General features: G+C 38.3%; 1 protein-coding gene across 1 annotated transcript in view; it reads left to right on the top strand.

The window, feature by feature from the left end:
- stpg2 (sperm-tail PG-rich repeat containing 2) overlaps nucleotides 1-26,523 on the top strand; it is a 55,270-nt gene that overhangs the window by 12,171 nt on the left and 16,576 nt on the right. The window contains exons 7-10 of the mRNA XM_053325535.1: nucleotides 1,401-1,504; nucleotides 7,359-7,518; nucleotides 10,863-11,026; nucleotides 11,215-11,307. Coding sequence (XP_053181510.1) covers nucleotides 1,401-1,504; nucleotides 7,359-7,518; nucleotides 10,863-11,026; nucleotides 11,215-11,307 — 521 coding nt within the window. The remainder of the gene's footprint in view (nucleotides 1-1,400; nucleotides 1,505-7,358; nucleotides 7,519-10,862; nucleotides 11,027-11,214; nucleotides 11,308-26,523) is intronic.

Below are 26,523 nucleotides of genomic sequence, written 5' to 3'. Positions count from 1 at the left end.
ATGATTTGGTGAGCTAAACTAATCCTGTCCACACAGTTGAGTTGATTTAAAAGAGTAATCCAGCAATTTAGTCTTAAAATGTACTAGAAAGATGCAGATTTAGAAAAAAATGATGTAGAATTATATTTTGGCTTTTAATACATATTGTGGGTCGAAGTACAAAAATGGTGGATTTTACACTTCCCACAGTGCAACTAGACAGCTCTTTGATTGTTTGATTACACACATCTTTCAAACTCCACAGTCTCAGTTTGTTGTACAGACTTTCTGTTAAAATAGTTGGGATACAAGTCAATTTATTTAATTTTAAAAGGCTCCACAGTCGTCAAATTTATTAAACAAAAACTTTAACAGACTGAGTCATTGGAATGCAAATTTAGGGATTCTAGAGGATGTCCTCTTCTATCCACAGACTGAATCTGTCACTCATAATTTTCCGAATGGCAAAGAAAAGATGCAGGGCCAAAGATGTTGCTAGATGTGAATGGGCCTCAGATGTCACAAAAAAGGCGTGTTTTTGCTCCCTGTGTCAAGTAACTTTACTCCAGAGAACATTTTACCCAACAAAAAGCATTCACAGTGACAGCTTTACATACATTAACATATGTCAGTATGTGAGATATCACATTCTGAGGAAAAAGAAACTTGTTTCTGGCAAGAAGACACCGTAGTCGATGTTCATGAATAAAAATTGAGCTTTCCTAAGGCAAAGGGAGGACATATAGTGCTGAAATTCACCACTGTTCCCATTAAGATTATGTAACTGCTTACTATCTCCACAGAAATCCATGCTGTTTAACTGCATACTCAGTTAAACCACCTCTGGCCCAATAAGTTAATGGGTTACCACAAATACAAAAATGCTCAGGCTCTGCACTCAGTAGTGTGGGAATGTATGTGTGTTTCCTTAACTCTCACTGACAGCATCTCTGTGAGTGTGAGGTGTAGTGTTGTTAGTTGGTTTGCTATTTACAGTTATTACTGCGCTGAAGTGGTGCAGTAGTCTTGAGTTGGCATATGACGTGCTTGTTTCCAGGCTATGAAAATGTGCAAGTGTACACCGTATTGAACCTCTCTTCCTGTCCTTTTTTCAGCACATAGATTTTAATGCAAGGTACGGATGTGAAAAGGCATTCAGAGCTCTTTAAACAGCACCAGCACATTTCCTTCTTCACTTAGTTTCCTCTAATAGTCTTTACAGTGTGATATTCATTTACTTCAGGAACAGGTAAGAAATTCATCTTTTGGACTCAAAACATCTTCTCTCCTTTTCCTTTAATTGACACAATTGAATGAGAACTGATATAACCAGAGCATGTACCATCCCACCATCCCAGTGCAACTATTACCTTATGTTTAACTTTCTCTCTCTCTCTCTCTCTCTGTTTCCCACCAGGCAGTTCCTGGTCCAGGCCAGTACCACATCAGAGGTCAATTTGAAAAGCCTGTGAAGTCCAGTCGCACCATGCAGAATGTAACTAGCTCCTTCCTCTCTCAGACTGAGGTACAGTGTACATAGTTCACAGTGAAGCCATTCAGTGCTCAGCGCGAACCCTTCTTAGAACATTTTTAGATGAATCGGGTTGTTTTCTCTTGAGCAAATTTACAGTTTATTTTGTCCAACCCTGGTTATGTTCACATACTGTAGACTCCAATATTCCACTAATAATGAGAATAACACCCAAATTAGAATAAAAAAGGTCTCACCTCAAAGGTAATCACCTCAATTGGAAGAGACTGGCCTGATCCGACTTCATTGGAAGGAATCTTCAATTGAGTTGAGAAGGGTGTTGTAAACTTTTTTCTTTCAATAGGAAAATATTTGTGCTTAATAGCCACATATAACCTTTAATTAGATTGTTTCTCTCTGGTTGGAGTAAATATATTGTTTCTGTGGATGTTTGCCCAATGTGGTGACACTATTTGTCAATGAATAAACACTAAAATTACTCAAGACTCCAGCCAAGTTCCTGTGTCCTGCTGGTCACCTAATGATTAAAGAGAAGGGGGTGAGCCCTGAAGTTAGCAACAATGGGTTAGCCTAACCTGACCAGTTCACTTAAGGTAGACTGACCTAAGGTGGACCAGCTGTTGTCATTGTAGTGACAATCTCAGCAGCTCATGACCAGGGAGCAGACAAATGTCTGGCTTCTAAGTCTCTCCCCCAGTTTTGCTCGGCAACCCCCCACCTCCCACAATTCTCATTAATGCCTGAGAAGTGAACCTCATATTGTTAATGTGGCTAGGCTTTTTGTTTAAACCTGCATGAATTGCTTTTTTGGCTGCTTTGGGGAAATGCAACAAGCTGTAAACACCACACTGACATATTATCACTTAATAAAGCTGATATGGTGAAGGAAGCGTCTGAAACAGTCCGTGGTGGGAAGCAGAGCCAGGCAGCAGAGGAAAAGGTGACGAATCAGCCTGTCGTAGAAATGATCAGTTTGGGCAAATGCTAATTTTTCATTTTAAAGCCTTTATCAGCTTCGATGATGTGCCGATATTACCCTACTGTAAATGAGATTGATTAGAGCACTGAGAGTAAAGCAAAAGTGTAGCTGTAGTTAGCAATCTCTTAGCAACTGCAGCTGCTGACATAACTTGATAACATTCATTTACTACAACAGAGTTGTTTGATTATGCACCTGTGAAAAACAAAACAGGAGGCCCCGGTGTAGCTCCTGGTCAGCTGATAGAATATCATTCAACTTGATAGAGTATAAAACTAATTCAACATTTTTCTTTTGTACATTTACAATAATATTACAGATCAGGCTTGATTCTGCCTGTGGGATGAGATCATCATGCACAAATATCGATTTAAATGACTAAGATAAACAAATTTAGATCCATACATTTTGAGGCATTACTCTACATAATGGCGTATACACAGAGAAAACAATCAGCCCACATTGAAAAGATTCCTCAGACATAATCTGGAAGACAAATATATTCAATTTACAATTTCTCGAAGGAGACTGGATTTCAATATGGAATATCTAAGATTAAGTTACAGATCCAAGACACTGAGCCAGGCTTTGGTTCTTTAATTGATGTGTTGGGAGTGGAGGGTTTCTTTAGATGGGGGTGAAGATGAGTTTATTAAGAGGCTCACAGGAGCTGAGATGAAGGATGTGAAAATGTGTAGTTTGATGTCTCAGGAATAGCTGAACTCCTCTGTGGTACTGCCCCACAGATTTACTCCTGTGAAACTCTGACTGATATATTAATTATCACTCTGATACACATACACATACACACACACACACACACACACACACACACACACACACACACACACACACACACACACACACACACGCGCGTAATGCGACAATGTATGCTCACAGACACATAAACTCAGGCTTACATATGTGCGAATTTCATCTGTAGACAGATATAGACATGAGACAGACAGGTTTGTCAGTGTGATTAGCATGCATGAAAATGATCACATTTTCACATGCGCACTAACTTACGCACATACAGGTTCCCTGAAATTACCTTAATCATGTCAGAAACATAAAACATTTTGCTCATTTCCTGGTGAGAATGTCTGATGCAAGATTATGGATTTCATTTGATGTGTGTGTGTGTGTGTGTGTGTGTGTGTGTGTGTGTGTGTGTGTGTGTGTGTGTGTGTGTGTGTGTGTGTGTGTGTGTGTGTGTATGTATGTGCTTGCATATGTACTGTATGTGTGTGTAGTTTGCTCTGACCTAATTTCTCTGGCCACATGCTGTGTTAGTGCGACGACCCTGTGATGTCGTCACCGACACCCACCGAGGAACGTCTGTGTATGTGTGTGTGTGTGCGCGCACGTGTCACAAGTCATCTCCAGTGCAGAACTAAGAACGACAGTTTCCTCAGATCTTCGTCTCCCTGTGAGTCCGGTTCCATCTGACACTGTTATCCTGCAGAGGGATGGAGAGGAAACTAGGGAAGGAGGGAATGAAGGAAGGAGGGAGGGAGGGAGGGAGGGAGGGGAAGATAAGAGGACCAGCTGGAATCTTCCAGTTTTTGCCTCTACTCCTCCCTTTGACTTCGCAATTTCCCAATATCAAAGCATCAATCCGACATTTTGTGAAAAAAAAAAATCCCCTTGCCCTCGCTCCTCCACTGATCCTTCTTTTCCTTTTTGTTCCCTCCCTTTCATTTCTCCATTAGTTCTCGATTTTAATTCTTTTCTTCCTTCCTAAGCTTACAGGCTTTGTCTGTTTCCTTCAATTAGTATTGTATTTTTTTTCTTCTTTGGTTTCCATTTTGTATCCTTCTCCTTATTTGTGGCAATTATTTTACTCTTATCCTTGCCCATTCCCATCTCGTTTCATCCTTGAGTCCAATTTGTCTCTGAAGGCTATCTTCTGTTTTGGTGCTTTAATAGAATTTTACATAAAAAAACAGACAAAGCACAAGTATAGTGTACTGTAAAAAAAGCAAAAAGCAACATCATATGCTTTAAAAACACCATACATCCATTTTTAGATTTTCATTTATAAATGACAACACTGAATGAGCCTACATATATCCTTCAGCTCACAATGCACATTCAGATTTTAAAGACATTGCATCTTTAAAGTGGCTATAATCAATATTTTTTAATATTAACTATAGATCACATAATTAATTAGATACAAAGGTAGTCAGTCGTAATAACAGAAGGTTATCAAAGACTGTATTTCCCCTGAGCTCTGAAGAGCTTTATAGGACCTTTCAGCTCATTGTTTTGGTTTTCTGGTGGCTTAGAGGTTAAACTGTGGATTTGAGTGCACTGTTGCAAAAATATTGTTAATATACAGTAAATTATATGTGAGATTATTGTCATTTGTTTGAGGCATGATGACACTTACATTGCTGCTACAGTATAGTGCCCTCACTCTGTGGCCTCATTTATCCACATTAACAGACATTAAGACATTTTGTCTCTGGTCGGCCCTCATACAAAAGCAACATGCATTGGTAACATGTTGGCTCAGGACATCATTTTCAAAAGTGTTCCTTTGGCATTTCTTATCATATGTGTCTGAAAATGGAACAACAGGAAGCATAACAAAAAGAAAAGCCACCTTCAAAACAGATCCAGCATCCTAGTGAAGTACCAACAAAGCTCAGTTGGTCGGTCTGGGAGAAAAAAAAAGTGCCCATGAATAAGATTTAACCAAAGCCAGTAGGGCAGTATTGGATTGACAGATGGCCACAAACCCCAGCTCTACAACTGGCTTTGATTGAACACAGTTTGTCTTGGCCTTGAAACAGCGTGTCTTGCGACTCCCGCTTCTCTCCTTTCTTCTCTTCAAATACTTCAGTTCTAACCCAAACACTTCTCTTCTAAGTCATTTCGTCTCCTCTCTTCACTTCCTCCTCCAGCTATATATCTCTTTACTTGCTCTTTTTCCTTCTCATTTCTCCCTTTTGCCTAAAAGCCCAATAATCCAGCTGTGCTTTACCAACACAGTTTTCATTACCCCACAATTAATTTTCCATAGGCTGCATCTTGTTTAAATGGAAAGTCTAAATCAATGATGGGCATGTATCCAGCCTAAGAGGGGATTTTTAAGATTGTCCTTATAGCTTTGACATCATCTGGGGAACTGCCTTATTGTCTGTGTGCATGTGTGTGATGGGTGGGTGTATGAGCGGGTGGGGCATGGCATTGTTAAAGAAAGAAGGAGTCACGTTCTTTTTATTCCTCCATTGTGTTCGACAACAACCAGTCGAATGGTTCAGTTGTGAGGAGCTGAAGAGAAATTTAGAATTACACAGAAACAGAGTTCACCTTCAGTAATTTTGACTGAAAAGGCAACTTATCTGCTTTTGGGCCCTTGATTGCCTGTGTGGTTATAATAGGCTATCAGATATACACATTTATACTCTGGAAGTGAAACTGCCAAGCAGCACTGAGTAAGCTGTGGTATTAGCAAAACAGTCAAAGAACATTACATACCTGATTGTATGCATCATTATCTTTGAGTTGGAAATGCTGTTTAGCCCATCTCATTTTCTCTCTCCTCATCTCACCACCTTATTCTGTCCGTATGTATTTTAATCCTTTTTACTGTTTCTCTCATGCATCTTTTTCTTTGTCTTTTTTCTTGCTCTTTCTTTCTTTTTTTTTCTTTTCTGTTTTCAGTTCACTTCAGTGTGTTTTAATTTCAGTGTGTTCTAATCCTGATATAATTGCAGTACAAATACAGGATTTTTCCGGGAAATTGTTCAAATGGGAAACCAATGGGTTTTTGGGGTTGACAGGTACGGTTCTCCCTGTAAGTTATGGATGCTGTGTATCGCTTTGGGAAGTCACATGTTTTTTGGCAGTTGTGTCACTTTGGGTTCTCTTGGCAGTTCCTGGTGCTGTATGTTGCTTTGGGCAGGCTCATGTTCTCTCTGTAGTTTCCACCTGCTGTGTCTATGTTAATTTAATATTAATTTGGTATTGTTAAATGAATTTTTACCCCCAAAAGGGCATACAGTGTGAAAATGTGTCCTGTCACTATAGCTCATTCCACATAACTGCAAACTAATATAACTACAGCTGAAGCTGACCTATTGCTGAATCTGAAAAAGTGAAGCTTTGATGAACCGCCTGAACCAGGACTACAGGGTGGGAAATTAGCTTTTTAAAATGTGAACATCTACCAGCCACTGACAGATAAATGTTCAAATTCAATGGCCACTCAATAGTAAATCATTACTTGTATCTGAAATTTACCAGCCACTTTTATATTTTACCACCGTTTGGCTGGTGCTAATTTCCCACCCTGCAGGACTAACAATGTCAAACTGATCCTGACAAGCTGATCCTGAGATGACATGACTTTCTTTTACTAAAAACCATCATTGTACACAGTTTTTCCTCTGGCTCTGCCCCAAGAATCAAACTTTGGCCATGTGGTGTGTAATGAGCAGTACAGTTCAGGCTGATAGACTTTTAATCCTGTTGTCTACATGTGGGCTGCAGGTTGTAGTCTGTATTTGGTCAAGTTAAGACTCTGTTCGGTACTTCTGACAGCGAGGAGATGCAGTGCCCTGTCAATTTTGGGTTCCTGTGGATAAAGCAAATATTCATAGCTTGATTTGTTTTTGTATTCTAGATGGGCACTGAGTCGACGAAATAAACTCACTATTTGTCATTTTAAAACACTGCTGAATGTTCAGTTGATCAATAGAAAAAGCTACATCATTAAATTGTACTATGACTGGCTGACAAAGTGGACTTTGATGAATAGCTTTTTGCTTGATATCTCCTGGTATTTCAGTGTGTGTTAGGGACTTGACCAGTTCTCTTTCCTGCCCATACTTGCTCTTTCTTGTTTAACTCTAACCTTTATCTGTCTCATTCCCTTTCATCTCCACCCATTAGAGGTTTAACCCTGTGAAAGAAGTGGCTCCTCCTGTTGGTGCATATAACGACCCACGCTGTGCTCTGGAGCTGTTGAAGAGGACAACAGGAGTGAAGAAAAGTCCATTTGGCCTCACTGCAGTGCGCTTTACTCGTAATGACAAAAAATCCTCTATACCCGGTTAGTATGTGTGTGTTTGTGTGGCCAAATGTGTGTGCTAATCTAAGCTGTGTTCAAGCTGGTTACTGTTCAAAGTGATATTCCTCTTTGATATATAGAGTTATATTTTATGGATGTAACAGAGGTTTTTTTTCCTTCAGAGAGTTTTAGCATCCTTCTGTTTGTGCAAAAGACGGAAAGTGTTGCTTTGAACTTATTTCTCATGATGCTTAACATGGATCTATCCAAGGCTGGATTAGTACCCCCAGGGGCTGATAATTTTTCCCTCAGACTCGATACAAACTAACCACATTGCATTATGGCCTGCTAACCAGTCATCACTTGCCCAGTTATCCTATTGACAAAAAAAACAGTCAATCATGAGACTTATTTTCCAGGTTGCCCGTATGGTAGATCTGGCCATGAATCTATCCCTTGTAGTTAAACCAGTACCCTGTCAGATATGGAGGACCACAAGAGTCATGGAAAGAGGAACAAAACATTTAATTAATTGACAACTAACTGTACAATGAGGAATTATGAAAATGGATGAACAAAAACAACTTTAAATTAGTCATTAAAAACATGATTTGAAAAGATACGAGTTTCTAAATAGATAATTGAATTTCCAAATCTATTTCAAAATGCGGTTTTAAAAACAAATAAATAATTGAATTTGCATATCCAATTAAGAATATGACTTCTAATTGGGCATTTAAAAGGGCAATTCCGTTTGTATTTCTTTGTTGCTATTCCTTATCCTATTTATAATCAATTTGCTGAGTCATGTACCCTCTCCATTTCACCTCCCCATTTCCACTTTCCATGTCCCTTTTTGCCTTGCATGGTAAAAACTGTGCAAATGCAAATCAGCCATGAGCTGAGATGTAAAAAGCTATCTGATTGGCTATCGCCTGACATTCAGTCATATGACATGAATGTTGTAGGAACACATCTATCGTTTTTTCAACCCAGTTTAGGGCAAACCCTAAACCAACCATCCCAAAATGCATTGGGTCTGTTTCAGACTGCGCTGTAGCAGAGATCAGAACAGAGATGAGCTAAACCGAAAGCAGTCACAGTTTTTGCTCTGGAATTGTTAATAAGTCACTTTATTAAGATTTAATACTTTTACAGGCGAGAAAGCAACTATTTAGATTCCCAATATGTGGTCAGTTTATCAAAATAGCACCTGTTTGTAAATCTGCTGCATTTTTGGAAATGTGAAAAGCCAGCCAGTCATCTCAGCTGTTAGCAGCCCGACTCTGAGATGATTAACCACCGTCATCTGAAGGAGAACATGATCTGATGAACTGATCTGTGCAGCTTTTTGGTGATTTACTGCTAGCTCTAATGTGTAGCATTTTGATATATGATATAATTCCCTTTGGTCTCACAGGTGAAACAGCTGTAGCTGCCACATGTGTTTGTCTGAATGTAAAGTGATGCTTCATGTTTTTACTGGACAGAAGAACAGCACTGCCTCCAGGCTCTATATGTACAGATATCACCAGCTTTACATAAATATAAATGTATTATTTTACTAAGCGTCCTTCCGCTCTCAGAAGTTTACTCTTGACTCAAACTTGCTGTCCTTAACACACCCACCAGACTGTACTGTGACAAAAATCATCTCAACTCAAAGCTCCACTAACCCTTTTTTCCCCCAAAAAATATTCTTATTGACAGAGATTAAAATAGACGTGTCTGTTCATTTTAATGCATTCATATTTATTGAAATGTGGTGATTATTGAAAATTAAGCCTGAGAGCGGGAGGACGCTTAATAAAATAATACATTTATATTTATGTAAAGCTGGTGATATCTGTACATATAGAGCCTGGGGTCAGCGCTGTTCTTCTGTCCATTCAAAACATGAAGCATCACTTTACATTCAGACAAACATATGTGGCAGCCAGGCTTTGGGAGTAATGGAATACATGTAACGGTGTTACGTATTTTGGATACAAAAAAAAGGTAACAAAAGACTGATCTTTTCTGTAATCTGTACCTGTAATCTTTTTCTGTAAAACTCCAAAACGCGAGCAGAGCATGAACAAGAGGGAAAATTAACCCACTGATCCACAAGGTTTGAGTAGAGGATGATACCGCATGAGGGGTGCAGGTGCGCACAGTGAGCACACGTACACACACTTCACACACATTGAGCTTAAAAGTTGGCAGGGACATTTGTAACGCACTGTGGCAGTCCCAAAGACTCGTACAAATGAGTTAAAAGAGAGCTTGAGTTTATGACAGCTTTTTATGGGTTGTTGATTGTAAAATGGTGTTTTAATTTAATCCTTTTTATAATTTCTCTTTTTAATTGTACGATTAGTTATTAATTAATTAAATGCTTTATTTCTCTTTCCTTGACCATTGTACAAACTATTCTTCGCAAAGTATGCTTCAGTTTTTTTTTCACTGTAGCTGACAAAACAAACAAAATATAAAGAAAAGTATATGAATTCAATTAATTTAGAGAGATATAGAGAATGAACAAGGAACAGGAGTAGTCAGCAGATAGCCACACAGCTACCCCTGCAAAGCATGAATGAAACAGCTGTTGCCAATCAGTTAACACAATTGCATCTTTACCATAACAAATTCTGTGTTTAATTTCTGATATTTTCAGTGCAGCAAAATGTTCTTTGCAGTTAAAAGGCCACAAGCAATGAACGGTCTTTGAAGCACAGCTCAATGTGGTCAGTGTCTTCGATGTGCCAGAAACGATAAGTGTGGAGTCTGGTTGCACTACAGCACTACTTGCATATTGTAGCTCTGTGTTTACTTGTGTTTCCTGTATTTGTAGCAGGTTTATAAATGAATGTATGTATGTGTCGTCAAATTGGTGACATTATTTTCTTCATTTGTTTCTGCTTAAGTGTTTTTTGTAAGTTGCAGTGAGCAGTGGCTCTCCCAGCTTCAGTATTAATAGAAATCATGGAGAGAGAGCCATTCTTTTGTGAGTTTGAGCGTTCACAAAGCAAAGTGTTATCAGAGTAGACACATACAGACATGAACATTTTTATTTCTTATTCTTGCTGACAAATTTAGAGTAGTGCAGGTGTAGCACAAGTGTCATTTTTAGTCCAAGCCAACCCAACATGAATCCTACATACACTGCCAAAACTAATGACTTGCCAAAGTCACACCTACGCTAAATGTGTCTAATACCTGGGTCTTCATGGGTAACATATATAAATTCCTTTGCATCGTCACAGAGATTTGGACAGAGCTAGCAGGTATTGGTTTGAAGGAAGTTAAGAGGTACAGGTACAGATTCCGTAGGATGTTGTTAGAGGAAAAAAGAAGGCATATTTTAAGACATAAACACAATGATCCCCTGTATGTACTCTGTCCAGGTCCAGGTTCCTACAATGTGTTTGACTATGGTTTAGCCCAGGACAGTTTTAAAAAGGCATTTTTTGAGAGAACCAGGAAGGGAGGCTTTGGCTCCACTGTTCAGCGCAACTCCATCTTTCTCAACAAGGAATCGATAGAGGCCCCAAGTCCAGGACAGTATGAGGTAGGATGATCCATCAATGTACTCATACATTCATCTTACTTTCTATCTGTCTTCATTTTCATTGTTTCCTTGTCTTGTTTTTTTTCTTTCTTTCCTACTTCTTTGCTGTGTTATTGTTTGAGCCCTACAGAAAATGCTCATATCCTCATCCCTGTATATGTGTGTGGATTGTGTATGTTTGCATTTAGACAAAAATGAAGACAGAGGAAGACTACAAAAAGCAGCACACAGCTGTATTCAAATCAGTCACAGAACGTCTTGCATCATCCCTGCTGGCTAAAGTAAGTCTCTGTGTCTCTACTCTGTGTTGTTGTTTCACAGTTTCCCCAACAGTTGTCTTTGTCTCACTCTTTTCTATACCCACACCAAGAGTGTGCTGCAAAGCTGCTGAAACCTACTTAATAGATGAGTCTTAGATGTAAGTAAAAAAGCATTACATGCCAAGTTTTTACTTTCATAAATGGGCCATCGCAGCAGTAGCATCTGACCCACTATGCCAAGGGCCTGTTCTCCCGCAGTTAATTTTCTTTGACTGCTTCTTTTCTTCTTTTCCTCTTCCCCCTAATGCTTATTTTGTGAAGAAAACAGGTCACAATTCGTTATAATTAGTTCCTTGTTCTTCTCCCTTCTCCTATTCACTGATCTCCCTTATTCCTCTCTTACTCCCACTTCTCTCTTTTTTATCCTCATGCTAAAAGAAACATACAGTTTTAAGATGAACATGACATCAGTTTTTACAAATCAATATTTGTGATAAAATAGTAAAACTGAAACATAAGGTTGTGATATCTGTGATAAGCTTACTTTTACTTTATGTACATTTGAATATCTTGATGTCCTTTAAGTGAATGGACCATTAACTTCAAAGAGAGCCACTGTATGAGGGTATTTCTGAATTTACTCAAACAAAACTGAGAACATTTCTTATAGCCACTGCACACCTTAATCTTATTGCAATGATACAGAAGACTGCCTCACAGAGACTCATTCATTTAAATCTCAGACGCAAACAGATCTCATTGAATTGTGTTGTTTAAAAGTCTACTGACTCCTTCAGGGTAATCCAGCAACAACCTGAATATCAACATACTAAATAATTATGGACATCTTCTTCAGTGACATCAGAGAATGCTGCTGTTATATTTTTCTTTGCCCACCATGCCATAATGCAGTTGAATTGTCTTTTTAAACTTTCCTAGGCCTTTGTGTTTTATGAATGCATCCATCTTAATATATTGCTAAAGCCTGTGTCTTCAGGTTTTACTCTAAAACAGCCTACTTACAAATGAATAAGCCACACTGATGCTACATTTGAAGTGGCAGTGTTTGGATTGTGAAAACTGGATTTCTTTGACCTGTATGACAGAGGATGGTGTTTACCTGCATAAACAATGTGCTAATGAACAAACATAGTGAAGCAGCTGGATGCGAGGGTTAGCAATTAAATATTACTGACGCTAGTATTTCGAAAAAAATCTTCTCTGAGAAAATTATGTTAATATCCTGTTAAAGTGTATGATACAGCATTTTAATATTCAAGATACACAATTTGTTTTTTTAAGTACCCTTCTGGGTAGCAGCTGGTGTTTACTATGATGAACCCCAAAGGTTAGAAGTGTTATCTGAATCTTGAGGCAAAGGTCTCTAGATCTGATCTTAATACTGCAAACTACACCGTTCTCCAGTTTAAAGGGTAATTCAGCACTTATCGCATAAGTCTTTAGATGCACTGCTTCACAACTCTGGGTTTACAGTTTGTCATTTTTGCAATTTTAATACACATATCTCACTCAGTTGTAAGATACTGATATAACAAAAACACAATAATTACCCAAATTATCCACTCTCTCACCCATTAATTTGTGCCAAATAAAGGAAGATTGCACTTGAACTTGCCCTTGTGACACACACTGAGTCGGTTTGTGTCATACATTTCGAGCATGTGCAGTTGTGGCCTCATTAAAATCAGTGTTATGTCACAGCAGGTGTTTTCTTTCAGCTGTCATTGCAGCAGTATGCTTGCTTTGTTAATGATCACTGGGATTTGGCGACAGTTTTTTTATGTCCCTTTGACTGCTACTGTAGGGCACACCTTCGAAAGAAATACTGCCTTTTTACTTAAACTTATGTTAACTTAGTAACAAATAACCATTGTAAGAACAGAGCCAAGCTAAAGTCTCAAGCAGGCTCAGAGGTTTTCAGTCCTCAGCGTCAGGACACAGAGCCCTGCTGGTTTTTATTCCTGCTGTTTAATCAGGGAATGATTTATACTTTGAACACCAAGTGAATGCAATTAAGTACCTGGTAGGACATAAAACCGGCAGGGCTGTGAGGAGAGCAGCCTGAGCAATCTGCAGGTGGTCCACATTAATAATCAGTGTAATAATCTTATATCTACAATTTCCATTGGAACATTGTCTTGCCTTCCTCTGCAGTTGAGGTCAGAGGTCACAGTCAGATACAAGCAGTTTATTTTGTTTGGGTAGTCTCAGTAGTATATTTAGAGATAATCTCTTTAGACCCAGTGCCACCTTACTATGGCCAGCATAGTAGAAAAATAATGTGTATGCAAAGTATTACATCACTTTCAGTTTCAGTGAATTTTGTGTAGTTGTTAAAAAAAACCCATTCACCAAGTTTGCATGTATAGATTTACATTATTGTTGGTGTTAAATTGTTTATGCATTTGAATAATTTGAATCTTTCACAATTTATTGCATATCACAAATGAACTTTTGCGAAGATGATGAGACTCATTAGAGCAGCGAGAATGATCTATTAAGCATTCTGGTGCTGATGCTTCTGTAATAGTCTCTAAGTCATATATCTGTCAGCACTGTTTGCCATTTTGCATGACAATGGCTTCGTGATAGTTTTCTGTCACACTGCAGTATATCGTGCTGATGGATGATCTGGCTCACTCAGAATCCTGTAGACAGTACAACAAGTTGACAGGCACGTTACAAAGTCCATATAATGTCTAAAATTGCAGGTCTGTAGGTGTATACATTCAGTGTAGATTTTCATTATATGCTGACACACTGCGTGATTAAATATTTAACAATGGCTTTAACTTGATTGAGTCCCCAATAGCGGTACATCCAGTTTGGTTGTGCGTTTCAGCAAACATAATTGGCTGTATTTGCAGGTGGGGAGCCGGTGAAGTTGAAGAGAAGTGATTTGGGGCATTGTGTAACACGGATGTAGCATATGTCTGTCTGCAGCCCTCTTTGGGCAAACAGCAGGGTAAGCCGTGATAAGGACTGCAGTGTATTTGGATTGTATTTTCCACATTTGGAGAAAACAAGGACAAAATGGCAGTAACAACAACAAAAAATACCAAGAAATAAATTGTTTGACTGCAGTTTAGAGACAGTATTACCTCCATATTTTCTTTGCTGTCTTTCTGTCGCTTTCTTGGTAGTACCTCTGAGTGCTCTGTGGAGAAAATCTGAGGGCAGTTGTAATGGCTCCACACAGAGCCTCCTTTATGACTAGTTAATGAAAAATCGCCCAGGGACATCTTAGCTGTAATAGTTAGCCACATGCCGCGCTGCAGCCTAAGCTGTATCCCTGGTAACGGTACCCCACAGGGACAGATATTAAAAGTGTCTAATCAGGAAACAATCACGATCATCTGAAGGGATGAAGTTAAAAAAAAGAAGAAGAAAGAAAGTATGTCTTCATTATCTGTTTCATGTTAGGGAGCTTATGTCTTCTCTACTTTGACTGAAAGGCTTCATTTAGCAGTAGAGGTCGAGTTTTGTTGGAGAAATTATTCACACAGAAATTATTGCTTTTGAAATCAAAAATATTTTGCATCAGTTGAAATGAAGCTGTCATGTGTGGTGCATTAAACACACCAGGGAGACCAGTAATCTGACTTCTAAAAGGTATTGCTTTTTTCCCTCTGTCTTAGCCATGTCTTAGCCTGCTTTACCTTTTATTTTCAGATCTTTTGGTTACTTTGTTTTAGGGCCTCTGTTTATTCAGTGGCAGTTCATGATCATTTTTTCTATTGACATTACGAATTTCAAATGTATCTCTTCTCAAATCCACTCTATAAGGATTAGATTGGCAAACAGTGGTTAAATGCATATTGAATGCATCGTATGATTTATTTAGGGAGAGTTTCCTTATCTTTTGCTGTGCCCTCATTCAAAGGATGCTTGAAATTCTGACAAACAGTCTAAATCAAACACCCCTCAGCTTGTTCAAATATTTGAGGCCACGTCAGATCTGTACTTTAGCTACAGGTCTGGATCTGATAGGAGATGATTATGTGTCTGTGGAGAGAAGAGAGTCAGACATGTTGAGAAATGACAGATCTGAAAGGAGAAAGACGATTACAAAGAGTTTTCATTTCTCTCTCTCTCTAATTTGGCGTTCCTTTCCACTATTTTTTTCCTCTGTTCTCCCCTCCCTCATCTCTTTCTCCCACATTTTTCCTTTCTTCTTCTTTTTTTTCACCACCTACACTTTCCACATTCCCCTAACTCTACCTCCTGCTTTCTCTTCCTTCTCTTTCCTCCTGGCTAACCCTTCCTGATAATGACCTTTCTGTTGCAGAGGTCGTGGGATACCCTGAGGCAGCGCTGGGAGAGAAAAAGTGTAGAATTTAATTTGGACCTATGTTTTACCCAAGGCAGTGAAATTCCTTTCTCTTCTATAGATTAGTGAAATATTTCATGTCCCTTAAAGCGACAGGAGAGAGGTATGACAGGGCGTTTTATCAGTTTTTACTAATATGTTTCTGCCTTTCGTCATTTCTGTCAATTTTATTGTGTTGCCAATGATGTTGAGAGTGATAGAGGTCCTGATGGATGTTCATTGTTATACTGAGGGAGAGTGAGGTGTTGTCAATGGCAAGGGCATTGGTTGAATAATGAGGTGCTAGCAATAGCTTGATTAAGAGGTACACATCAGTGACTTGTGGGTAGGGGGTTAAAATTGCTACGTTATCTATTGAAAGGCTGACATCAAATAATATGACTATTAATTAATCTTGGTCGTCTTTACAAACATTAACTTAAGCATTAAGTTCAACATGGGTAAAATAAAGACACAGAACATGAGTGGAGAATATGAATAAGTTCAACTGCCTCAGGCCCATCATGTTTTTGTTATTGTAGGCAAAGAAATCCATCAAAGAAGAAGAAGAGACAGGTTTCCCCAATAGCCACATTAATACACTTTAAAGGTACTTTCAGACTCTGCAGCTGCAACCTCTGTTGTTTCCAGTGTAAACACAAAGGCTGTGCAGGTAGACTCAGTGGCAAGGAGAAAGAGGATAGCTGCCTCTCTCATGAATGCATACAAATATTTGCTGCTGCTGTTTTAGTGGTTGATGGATGAATGGCAACCACAGAAACAACGTAAGGAACAATGATGCTGGAGCTAATTTTTACTGGTTTGTTAAATGATCTATGAACATGTCAATCATCAGAAATGGAGTTGAGCAAAACATCCTACTGCCATTTTTATCCCGTCTTGGCCAATAAACAATTTTTATGGTGTTAGTTGGCTTAGCTTCTGATGTGCAATGTGCAACATTTCAATATTTGAAGAAGGGTTGAGGAAAGGTGGGTGGTCCCAAGTGATCAAAACACAATTCAGAAGTAACCAAAGTTGACTTATTTAAGTCACGTACTGTACACAACTTGCTTTCATAGTTTCTTACTGTACATTGATCACTTAAAATTAGATTCACACCTACTCATAACATATTTTGATTGTATCTTCTGGAAAAACAAATTAAAACGCGGTGTGGGTTTTCATAAAAGTTTAATAAGTAATACTTTTGTAATATCTCATATAACACTCAATAACAGTGAATAAAAAAAGTTTGATTTTATTACAATAGCCAAATATTTGACAATATAAAGTCTTTGATCAAGGAGGTCTGTTGCCTCCATGCAAGTAATTTGAAACTGATGTAACCAAGCAATAACATCTCTGCCAGTCAAACAAATTTTCAGTTTATCTGCACTAATATCTGTCACGCTGACAACGAACAACACTTCCTAATTCTCCAGTGTAACTGGTGCGATAGAATCCGACAGACGATATTAAAACATGGCTTTTATTAGATGTGCCACTGACAGTGATTGGAACCAGAATTCATAAAACATCAACCGTGTGAAAATAATAATGAAAACAAATAGAAAAAGGAGACTCTTCATAACTGGAGACATTTCCATCTTTTGCAGCTTGCACTGTTGCTTGTAGACGTAATACACAGACATACAATCCCATTACACCATACTTAAATGTTTTTTACTAGCCACACATTGTCCAGTTATAGGGTATATTTTGGCCAAACCAGGATTGACTGGTAATAAGGTACATTACGGCATTTTGCAGTAAAAATAATTAACAATGAAGGTGAAATTATGCAGGTGTTGCAGTATGTGAGGTAGCTTCATATTTACATATTGTGGAGAATCCAGTCATTCCTAATGCACACCTCCTGTAAGTAAAGACTTCCAGTAGGAGCTGCTGTGTGGAGGCCAGGTGGAGACTGCAATGTGGAGTCAATGGTCTGCTTCAACTTCTTTATTTCTTCCTTCCTAACTCTTTTCTGTCATAAAAGTCACATACAAAATAAAAATCATTCAGTAGCTATAATTCTCCTTCACCAAGGCAGACAGGCATCATTCATAAGGCCTGGCGCAGTCAAGGAAACACTCATTTGTGTCAATGACAAGTGGAAAAACACCATATTGCTCTCAGAAATATATACCACACACAAAGGGCTTGGGAGAGAGAGAGAGAGAGAGAGAGAGAGGAAGAGAGGAAATCAAACTAAAAGAAAGAGAGGAAGCAGTGGGAGGGGAGTAAAGGAAAAACAAAGAGAATGAGAGACAGAGCCTCTGTTTATAATGTGTAATTATCTATCCTATTAGCTCTGGTTGAGATAATTATTGTGTTTGCTAAACATACATTTATCAAACTGAAGAGCATCACCCCCCTGTTCTGCGGAGGGCAGGGTGAACAACAAAAAATCTAGCAGTTAAATTTATACTGAGAATGACAAATAAATAAATGATGAAGGAAGATGGACAGATAGAAAGAAAGAAATGGCTGATGACAGAGAAGGAAAGACAGAATTACAAAAAGTGAGACACGACTGTCTGTGGCTCTAGAGAGAGACAGATGATAAATAAATAAATGCCATGTGTGTCAGACAAAGAGTGTGACAGTTGCGTGGATAGTAATGCCATGGGCAAGATATTCTTGAAGTATCTTGAATAGGAAAATATGCAGCAGTCCAGGTTTGTCACTTATTGACTTTTTGTCTCTGTGTTTCATTGCATTTTTATGATATATCCATGGACAGCTAATGGCATGTCATGGTGCAGCCGCTATTTATGGGAGACAAGGGAGTCGGGTGATGAAAGAAAAGAACAAAAACAGGAAAATGGAGTTATAGATTTGATATGGATTTTACTGTCAGCTGTCAGGGTAATGATGATGATGTGAGTGCCGTGAGACTTCAAGCACGGTCACATGCACACAATAGTGCACATACAGATAAAGTAACTGACTCGAAATGTGCCCTTACACTCATATATGGACATGCATATTCAAACAGTAATACCCACAATGTACATACAGTATACATATATGCAAGCATCCATTCGCATGTACTTAAGCATGCACATACACACATAATGTTGTACGACACACAGCCGGCACACACATGCACAATTAAGTGACCGAATGACAAGAAGTGCTTAGTGACAAGTCCGCCCCGAGGCGTCAGACAGTAACACTCCCATCATGCCCTTCTCAATATTCTCCTGAACAATTCATAAACATGATAGATAGAGGGATTTAAAAAAAAAGGGAGGAGGGAGGAGGGAGGTGGGCGGAAAGGGGGGTGGGGGGCAGAGTAGTGGTGCTGTCATATCCAGTAGCTGTTTTGACTAGTCTTTCTGACAAGGGCTTTTTACTGCTTTTTTCTTTCTGCTTCACCCTGGCCATTTTCATTTGCTTGCAGTCATAAACAAAATAAAAAGGGTAAATACAATGTGATGACATTCATTTTGTGTGCATGAGTCAGGGAAATAACCAAAATGTAGCTGTCTATGTCTGTGGCATGTACCTCACTATCTGTTGAATTACTTTTCTACCTGTTCTATCTACCTATCTGACTCTGTCTCTCTGCTTTAAGCCAACTAGAGTCAATTTAAGTCCGCAAGCAACACTGCTCCTTCTTCACTCCCTGTGTGTTACAACTGAAAATAGCATTGTGTTAAAAGGAGAAAAAAAACCCAGAAGTGGCTCTGTTCGTGTGGGCGTGTTATTTCAGGTTCTGGTGAGACAATGAAAAATGAACCAGGAAGCTACGTAGTTTGGATCAGGAAAATAAGAAACATGCCATTCCAATTCCAAAGTAATGTACCAGACATGTGTGCTTGCACATAATTTAACTGATCCAGAGGAGGAGGGGGGGGACTCAGAATTTCTGAGATTAAACGCACAAACTTGCCAGAAATAAACTCACAAATTTGGGAGTGAAAAACTTGGAAAAAAGGTATTTTATTCTGCCAAGCAATCACCTCACTTTATAACACTAGAGATAAGTCGTTTGTGCATTGATCTAATTGTACTTTTCAGTTGGATTTAACAATAAGCAGCTTCTGTGTTTTAGTTTTATAACCTATTTAAGTATAACACTCGGTTACACAAGTATCTTCTTATTGTTAAACCCAGCTGTGTGCTGGTTTTAGAGGTTATTGCCCAATAGGTAATTTCTGCCAGATAGTGATCTGCAAGGGTGTAACTAGATGTACAACTTGCTGGAAAGCTTAAATCCATAAAGCAGTATATATTTACTGTGTTAAGCACATAGGAGTGTTTTAGGTAAAAGCCTCAGGACCAGTGCTTTAGCTTCATCTACTTCTGTATTTTCCCTTTTTTACTTTATTTGCTGAATATTTTTAGGGTATTGTCTGGTCTGTCAGGCAGAACCGGCCTGAAAAACAATTTGAACTGTCCCGAAGTGAATATAAACTGTCCCAAAGGCATGCTGCTTACAGTAAATGTAAATGTTTCCATGGTGAACTGTGCCTTTGCAACACATTTTCATGTTTATGTACTGTGTATGCTGCCTGCTGCGTTCTTGTTTCTGCTCCTGATAACTCATGTGGTCTGGAAAGATTGTAGCATGCTGAGTGTACCTATTTCTCCAGTAATCTCTATTGTATAATTGTAGAAATAATTGTTATTAGTGTCTGTATATTTCTTAGTATACCCTGTTGTTGGTTTGCTTAGTTGTAAGTCAGTAATTTGTGCCTGACGAATAATGAAGCTGAGTAGCAGCGGACCACAGCTCTGCAGCTCTGTAGCTCTGTAGCTCTGCTCTGTTATGTTCACATTTTAGAAAATTTATTTTCTTAATTAATGATGTATTATTTCACCACCTGAGACCAATCCACTACTAATTATAATCATTTTTATGACCCGAGCCGCCCAATAAGTGGATTAACTGCAATCTGCTCGTCACTACTGTCTGTATACAAGCTATTTTTAATGGCTAGTGTTTGAGGGTTAGATTATCACAACAAAGACCACAATAATTTATTAAATTGTCTACATGTGTGCTTTAGCTAATATACTCACACACAGCCCGGGTAGCACTGTGTTTTGTTTAAACTGTGGTCAAAACAGTAGTCAGTACTCGGTTAATTGCTTAGTGATAGTTTAAGATAAATAAATAAAAACCTAAAAATAAATACCTTTCGTCCCAGATGCGTCACGAGGAGGATTTCTTTTTGCCCAAACACATTTTCTACTGTCCCCAAAATGACGGGACACTATTAGACTCATGTCGTGCTGTTAAGTGCTGTTGAGTTCACCACATTATTTTCACACACATCGCCACAGCATGTCAACAACAAATATCAAATACTTGATTTTCCAAGTATTTGTCCTCATAGTGGTGCTACAGTAAATATGAACACACACACAGAAATGGAAATCCGACTGCTAGTTTTTACGATACGATGGACCAAAGTGTTCATGGCGAGATTGTCTTCAACAAAAATGTTTTTATTCATATTATTTTCTCAATATATAAAAACACTTTATCATACAAAGATGTAAAATTAGGGAGCTGGGTGAGTACGACAGAGTCTGGCTTAAAAACACAACTTAGCATGTATTCATACTGTATGTGCGTCATGGCTGTATGTGTTCTTGAATGCTTTTTGTTTTGTTTTTCTTGTTCTCCTTTTCTTTTTGTGCTGATGCTGATGTAAAGCGCTTTGTAACCAGTGTTAAAAAGGGGATATGCAAATGAGCTAATGAGAAAGACACACAGTCATCAACAGTTGTACAATGCAATTCTAGGGTTAGGGTTAGGGTTAGCTGATGTTAGCCACTGTAGCTCAGGTAAACAAGTTGTAACCTAATTTATGGTTAGTCAGTGTTAATCACTTGCTAAATGAAATGATGCTCACATCTGATCTAACCTGTTCTCTAATTAAGGTGTGCTAAGCTTAATTTCCTGCCTTCAGTGTAATAGATACAATTAGGTGATTCATATCTAATAAAGATAATTCTGACATCTTTTAATAGCAGTAGTCTGTAGTTTCAGATCTATCTTGATTTACAAAGACACTCTGGGGAAGGAGAGGGTTGTTAGGATAAGTGAAAGGGAGACCATGTTGACAGTAAAAGGAGAGCATCAGAGACAAGAATAAATGTGCAAAGGAAGAGGCATGCATGAGCAACAGAGAAAAGAGAGAACAGAAAAAAATGGTGATAAAATGTGTGTTGGGATACAGATGGAGAACTTGTCTCTTTGGCACTTTTGGATTTCATGATGTGTGGATGCTCTCTAACTTATTGCTTGGAGGAAAACATCACATACGCTCTGTGAAATTCTTTTTCTCTCTTTCCTTCTCTTCCTGTCTTGCTGTGAAGTCCTGGTTATTGTTACCTCCCTGCTGTCTTGCTGTTATAAAACAAGTCAACTGAAAAGCAGCCCTAACTCACAAAAACCCTGTGACTTCAAGTGAAAGACATTTTACAAGTGAGGTTGGATTAACACTACATGATTTCTAATACATTCGCACAACTCCAGTGCGAGCCTTTGTAGAGGCCATACTTACTGTATGCTTCATTAGTATGCTTTATTCAGCTGTGTTTAGCTGTGTTAGGTGTCACCAATCACACAGCGGTATTAAATACAGTGGTAGCCAGGCTCCATATTTATATTAACTTTTCAAGTCATAACTTTAACAGCTGCTAGAGGGTCACGTGATCATGTCATTTTTGAGCATTTGCTGAGTGACTGATGCTCTTGTGTTTCTTGGGAGAGCAGTCTAAAAAAAAACCTATTTGGGTAAGAGAAAGATAATGGTCACAGATAAAAAGAGGTGCACTCTTAGACCGTACCTCATCCCTAATCATCCCTAATCATAATAGGTTTCTACTGGAAAACACAGCAATATTTGATTAAACCAAACTACAGATGCAATAATATTATGTCCTGCAGTCTCTCAAAAGCATCACAAATATAAAATCTACATTTGGTTCACTGCTAACTGGAAGCTAAAAGGCTTTATGATGTCCAGTCAGACACAGATATTTAAGTATTCTTTCACATATTTACATTTATATTCCCCCTCTATGTCTAAATCTGGTAGCACACAGAGGAAAATGGAGACATGGAAATACGAAATTAAGAAATGTAGTCAGGCAGTGACTTCTACATGAAGTAAAATAACATCATTTTGATAACTGAAGCCTTTCAGTTGAATCGCTTTTGTCTTGTGTCAGAATCAACCACGTGCTCCGTCTGTCAAATTAATTTTTTATCGACCTGCTTTTGAAAAAAAGCATGCAAGAGATTGGATCCCATTTGTATTTATTTATCTGACAATAATGGAATTGTCAGCAGATATCTGTGGACCTGTGACACTGCCCAGAATAGAGATCAGCATTTAAGCAAATTTACAATTTATTTTACACTTTCAGATTGGATTAGAGACAGTGAGATGTGACCCAGCATGGCCCCTTAATTTGATGCTGTCTTTTTCTGTTATAAAGGTTGAGTTTTACTTCTGCTGCCAATTTTCTCAACTTCATTTATTTTCTTCCTCTTTTTTACCTTGGCAATCTTTCTCCATTTTTCCTTCAACTCAGTGCACCTCTGCATTTAGTTTTTTCATTTTTCTCTACTTCTGTTGCTTCATATAAGAATTTATTTCTCCCTGTCCATTAATCAGTCTCTCTTTCTCACTCCTCATGTGGATGAAGTAGGCACATGTGGTAAGCAGATGTGTCCAGTGTGTGCATGTGCATGTGCATGCCTCATGTATATAGTATGGGCACCAGATGTAGCCGGCAGATGTGTGTATAGTACATTTGTGTGTATGAACCCGTATGCAGGTGTGGGTACATTTCCATTTTATCCAGCAGCTGTGTGTTTTGTGTGTGTTTGGTTATGGACAGCTGTTTAGTAGCAGGTGATGATTTTAGTAGCCAAGCAGGCAGGCGGCCAGGCAGGCGGCCAGGGGTACAACAGGGAGAACTGAGCCCAAAGAGAAGTAAGAAGGCCTGGGTCGGGCGTTTACTCAACCAGGCCGTCTGGACCTCTGCTGGGTGGCTGGTGGTTCAGGAGGGCCCCATCTGTGGGTGTCAGTGTTTATTCAGGACTCTCAACATGCCAGACTCTACAGACAGTTTACTGATTATTACACAAATTAATCACAGGGAGACTAAGCTTAAAAAGGTGGTTAAGATCTAAGATAAAAACCCTCCACATTGATGTTCCTTATAAATAGACTGTACACTGTTTCTGGGTACATGTAAGTACTATATGAGATGTTGTAAGATGACAGACCTGAGCCTGTCAGGTAGACAAACTGAGCACTTGTGAGATAAACACAGCGAAAAAGGGAAAACTGGAAAGATACAATTGATTGGACAAACAGTAAATACATGAAGAATTTTACATGTTGGAAGATTAGTGAAGAGAAAAGGTAAGGAGAACAAATAGCGAGCAGTAGACAGAAAAGGAGAAAAGATGAAGAAAGAGGGAAAGGAGCAAGAAAGACAAGAAGACAAGATGAAAATAACACAAGGCAGAGATAAAAAAATAAATAAAGGAGAAAGTAAAATGTAAAAGTCTACAAAACAGCAGAAAACTGTAGCTGTCAGCAAATTGTTAGACTAACTGCTGCCTATAAAGTGTGAAAAGGAAGTGAATGGGACCCATATGGTTCCTCTCTGTCATTCCATCTATATTGAAGACCTGTCTAAAACCTCATTAAGGCCTTATGACACCAGCCATACCTCCACTACTAAAATCAGACAGATGGTTATCAGGCTCTATGATGAGACACCAGCTGTGCTTATGCCACAAAATGACATAGATTGTCTATTCTGGGAGGAAAACAAGCAAATAAACGCTGTATTCACTTCTCATTTAAATGCTAGCAATCTATTTTGTTACATAAGGTAAAGCAACACACATGGGCAAAATTAAGCTGCTTAAATTAAAAGACTGTGCTACGCCACAGACATTTTCAGTGCAATGCTTGCTACAGCTTTCCTGAGGATTGTAGTTTGAGTGTAAGGACAGTATCTGATAGAAGCAGACAGTAATAAATGCTCTCAAGGCCAGACGTCTAAGAACTTTGGCAAAGCATTTAGACCAATAGTGGCACTGATAAACCACAGACACATCATGACCTTTGTGCTGCTTCAGGAAAGCAAATATATATCTTTTCTCCTCAATCAGTTAGTTTGTAAGATGATTTGTGTCCAAGAATTTAGGCTTAAAGTTTGTTATGCTGCTTATGTGTTCTAGCATCAGGCTTGGTTGGTGTTCCTTACCTAACCTATGACAATAGATTAATATGAAAGATGACATATGATTGACCTAGAATCAGGTTGAGTGCAGATGATTTGCCAGAACAACACAATATCTACAGGACACCAAAAACAAGCTTATAAAATGTGAAGTTATATGAACTCAAATGCTACTGACAGATATCCCAGTATGTGTAAATCCAGCTGCTTGGTACATCAAGTCATATAAGGGAAACCTGTTCATCGTGAAACCATTGTGTAAGAGATTTGATTTGTACCCACTTTTTAATAAGCCATCTGTTTCAGCCGTATACAGTACAGGAGTAGATTAAACTCATGTGATGCTGTGGATGTAAGAAGTATCAGTATTAATTATTGTACTGATATTGAACCTGTTCATGAACAGTATGCCAGCAAAACTGAGGACAAAGTGCAGTCAAACTGAGGATGTACAGCCTGTGAAATAGATATTTCATAAGAATACTGCCACAGTAATTAAGTGTAATTAAAACACAGTTATACTTTTAATTTCAAGCCTGCAGAATCGTTGAACTACAAAGCAGTTTCCAATAAGAGTCACGATTGACCCTTGGACTGGTTTCAACCTTTCAAGATGTAGCTTTAGTAATTCCGATTGTGCCAGTTGTCTCTCAAAACACCACAGCTAGCCAAACAGAATACACATGCGCATAAACACAGACGTGAACATGCATTTGTGCACACATTCTGAATATATATATTATTTTGTTAACCCTTCCTTTTACAGCCCCACTTATTATTAAGTGTTTACTAGGTAAATATATGGTGAATTATGTATAAAATTGGTTAATTAAATAGTTTAATAACGAAAACCACAGCATAAATACTAAGAAAAACGTCTACCCTTTAACTCAGTTGAGTAGCATGTGGCTGTGACTGGTTTAGGTTAGGAATAACCAATTCTTAAAAAGCACCTCCTTTATTACAAATCAATCAAGTTACAATTGTTGTTGTACATGTCTATGTTGGTAAGAGCCCAAATTGAATAATTTACAATCTAGAAATTAAGAGAGTTCTTTCCAATAATTACTTTTTCTTATATAATTAATTGTTCATGGCTACACCCATTTATAAAGAGTTTATTAGCTTCACCTAATGCCTACTTGGTCACAACCTCCACAGGAACAGTTTTCCTATATTTTTATGACACATCTTAAATAATGTTCTTGTGATTGGCTTTACAGTTTACTCAGTAAGTAAGGTGAAATTACTGTAAGTTAAAGCTTTATTTATGTGGTATTACCATGTTCTTATCATAGCCTTTGTAATAATTATTCCATTGTCCATGTCAGTTAACAGGAACTTATATCTTCTGCAACTTTACAATTTACAGAGTTAACTTAGGCTGTACTGTTAAAGGAATGCAATGTTTAATCCCATGGTATTACAAAGTCCTCACCACATCCACATTCACAATGGATGGATGCAATAGAGAAAAATGTGTACCATATGTTCCATGGTGTTACTAACTAAAACTTGACATTTTATTGAATGAAATGAATTTGTGTAAAATTAAGCTAAAGTCAGTTGGAGTATTTTGAACTGAAAGTATTGTGAACAGCACTACACAGTATTTTGGATGAATACTGTGTGTCTAAATGTATTTTTATTGGTTGTATTCATGATAGTAA

Source organism: Scomber japonicus, chromosome 9, assembly GCF_027409825.1.
Source record: "Scomber japonicus isolate fScoJap1 chromosome 9, fScoJap1.pri, whole genome shotgun sequence".
Classification (NCBI taxonomy): Eukaryota; Metazoa; Chordata; class Actinopteri; order Scombriformes; family Scombridae; genus Scomber; species Scomber japonicus.
The sequence above is the reverse complement of the archived record's forward strand: the minus strand, read 5'-3'. Positions and strand labels throughout refer to the sequence as shown.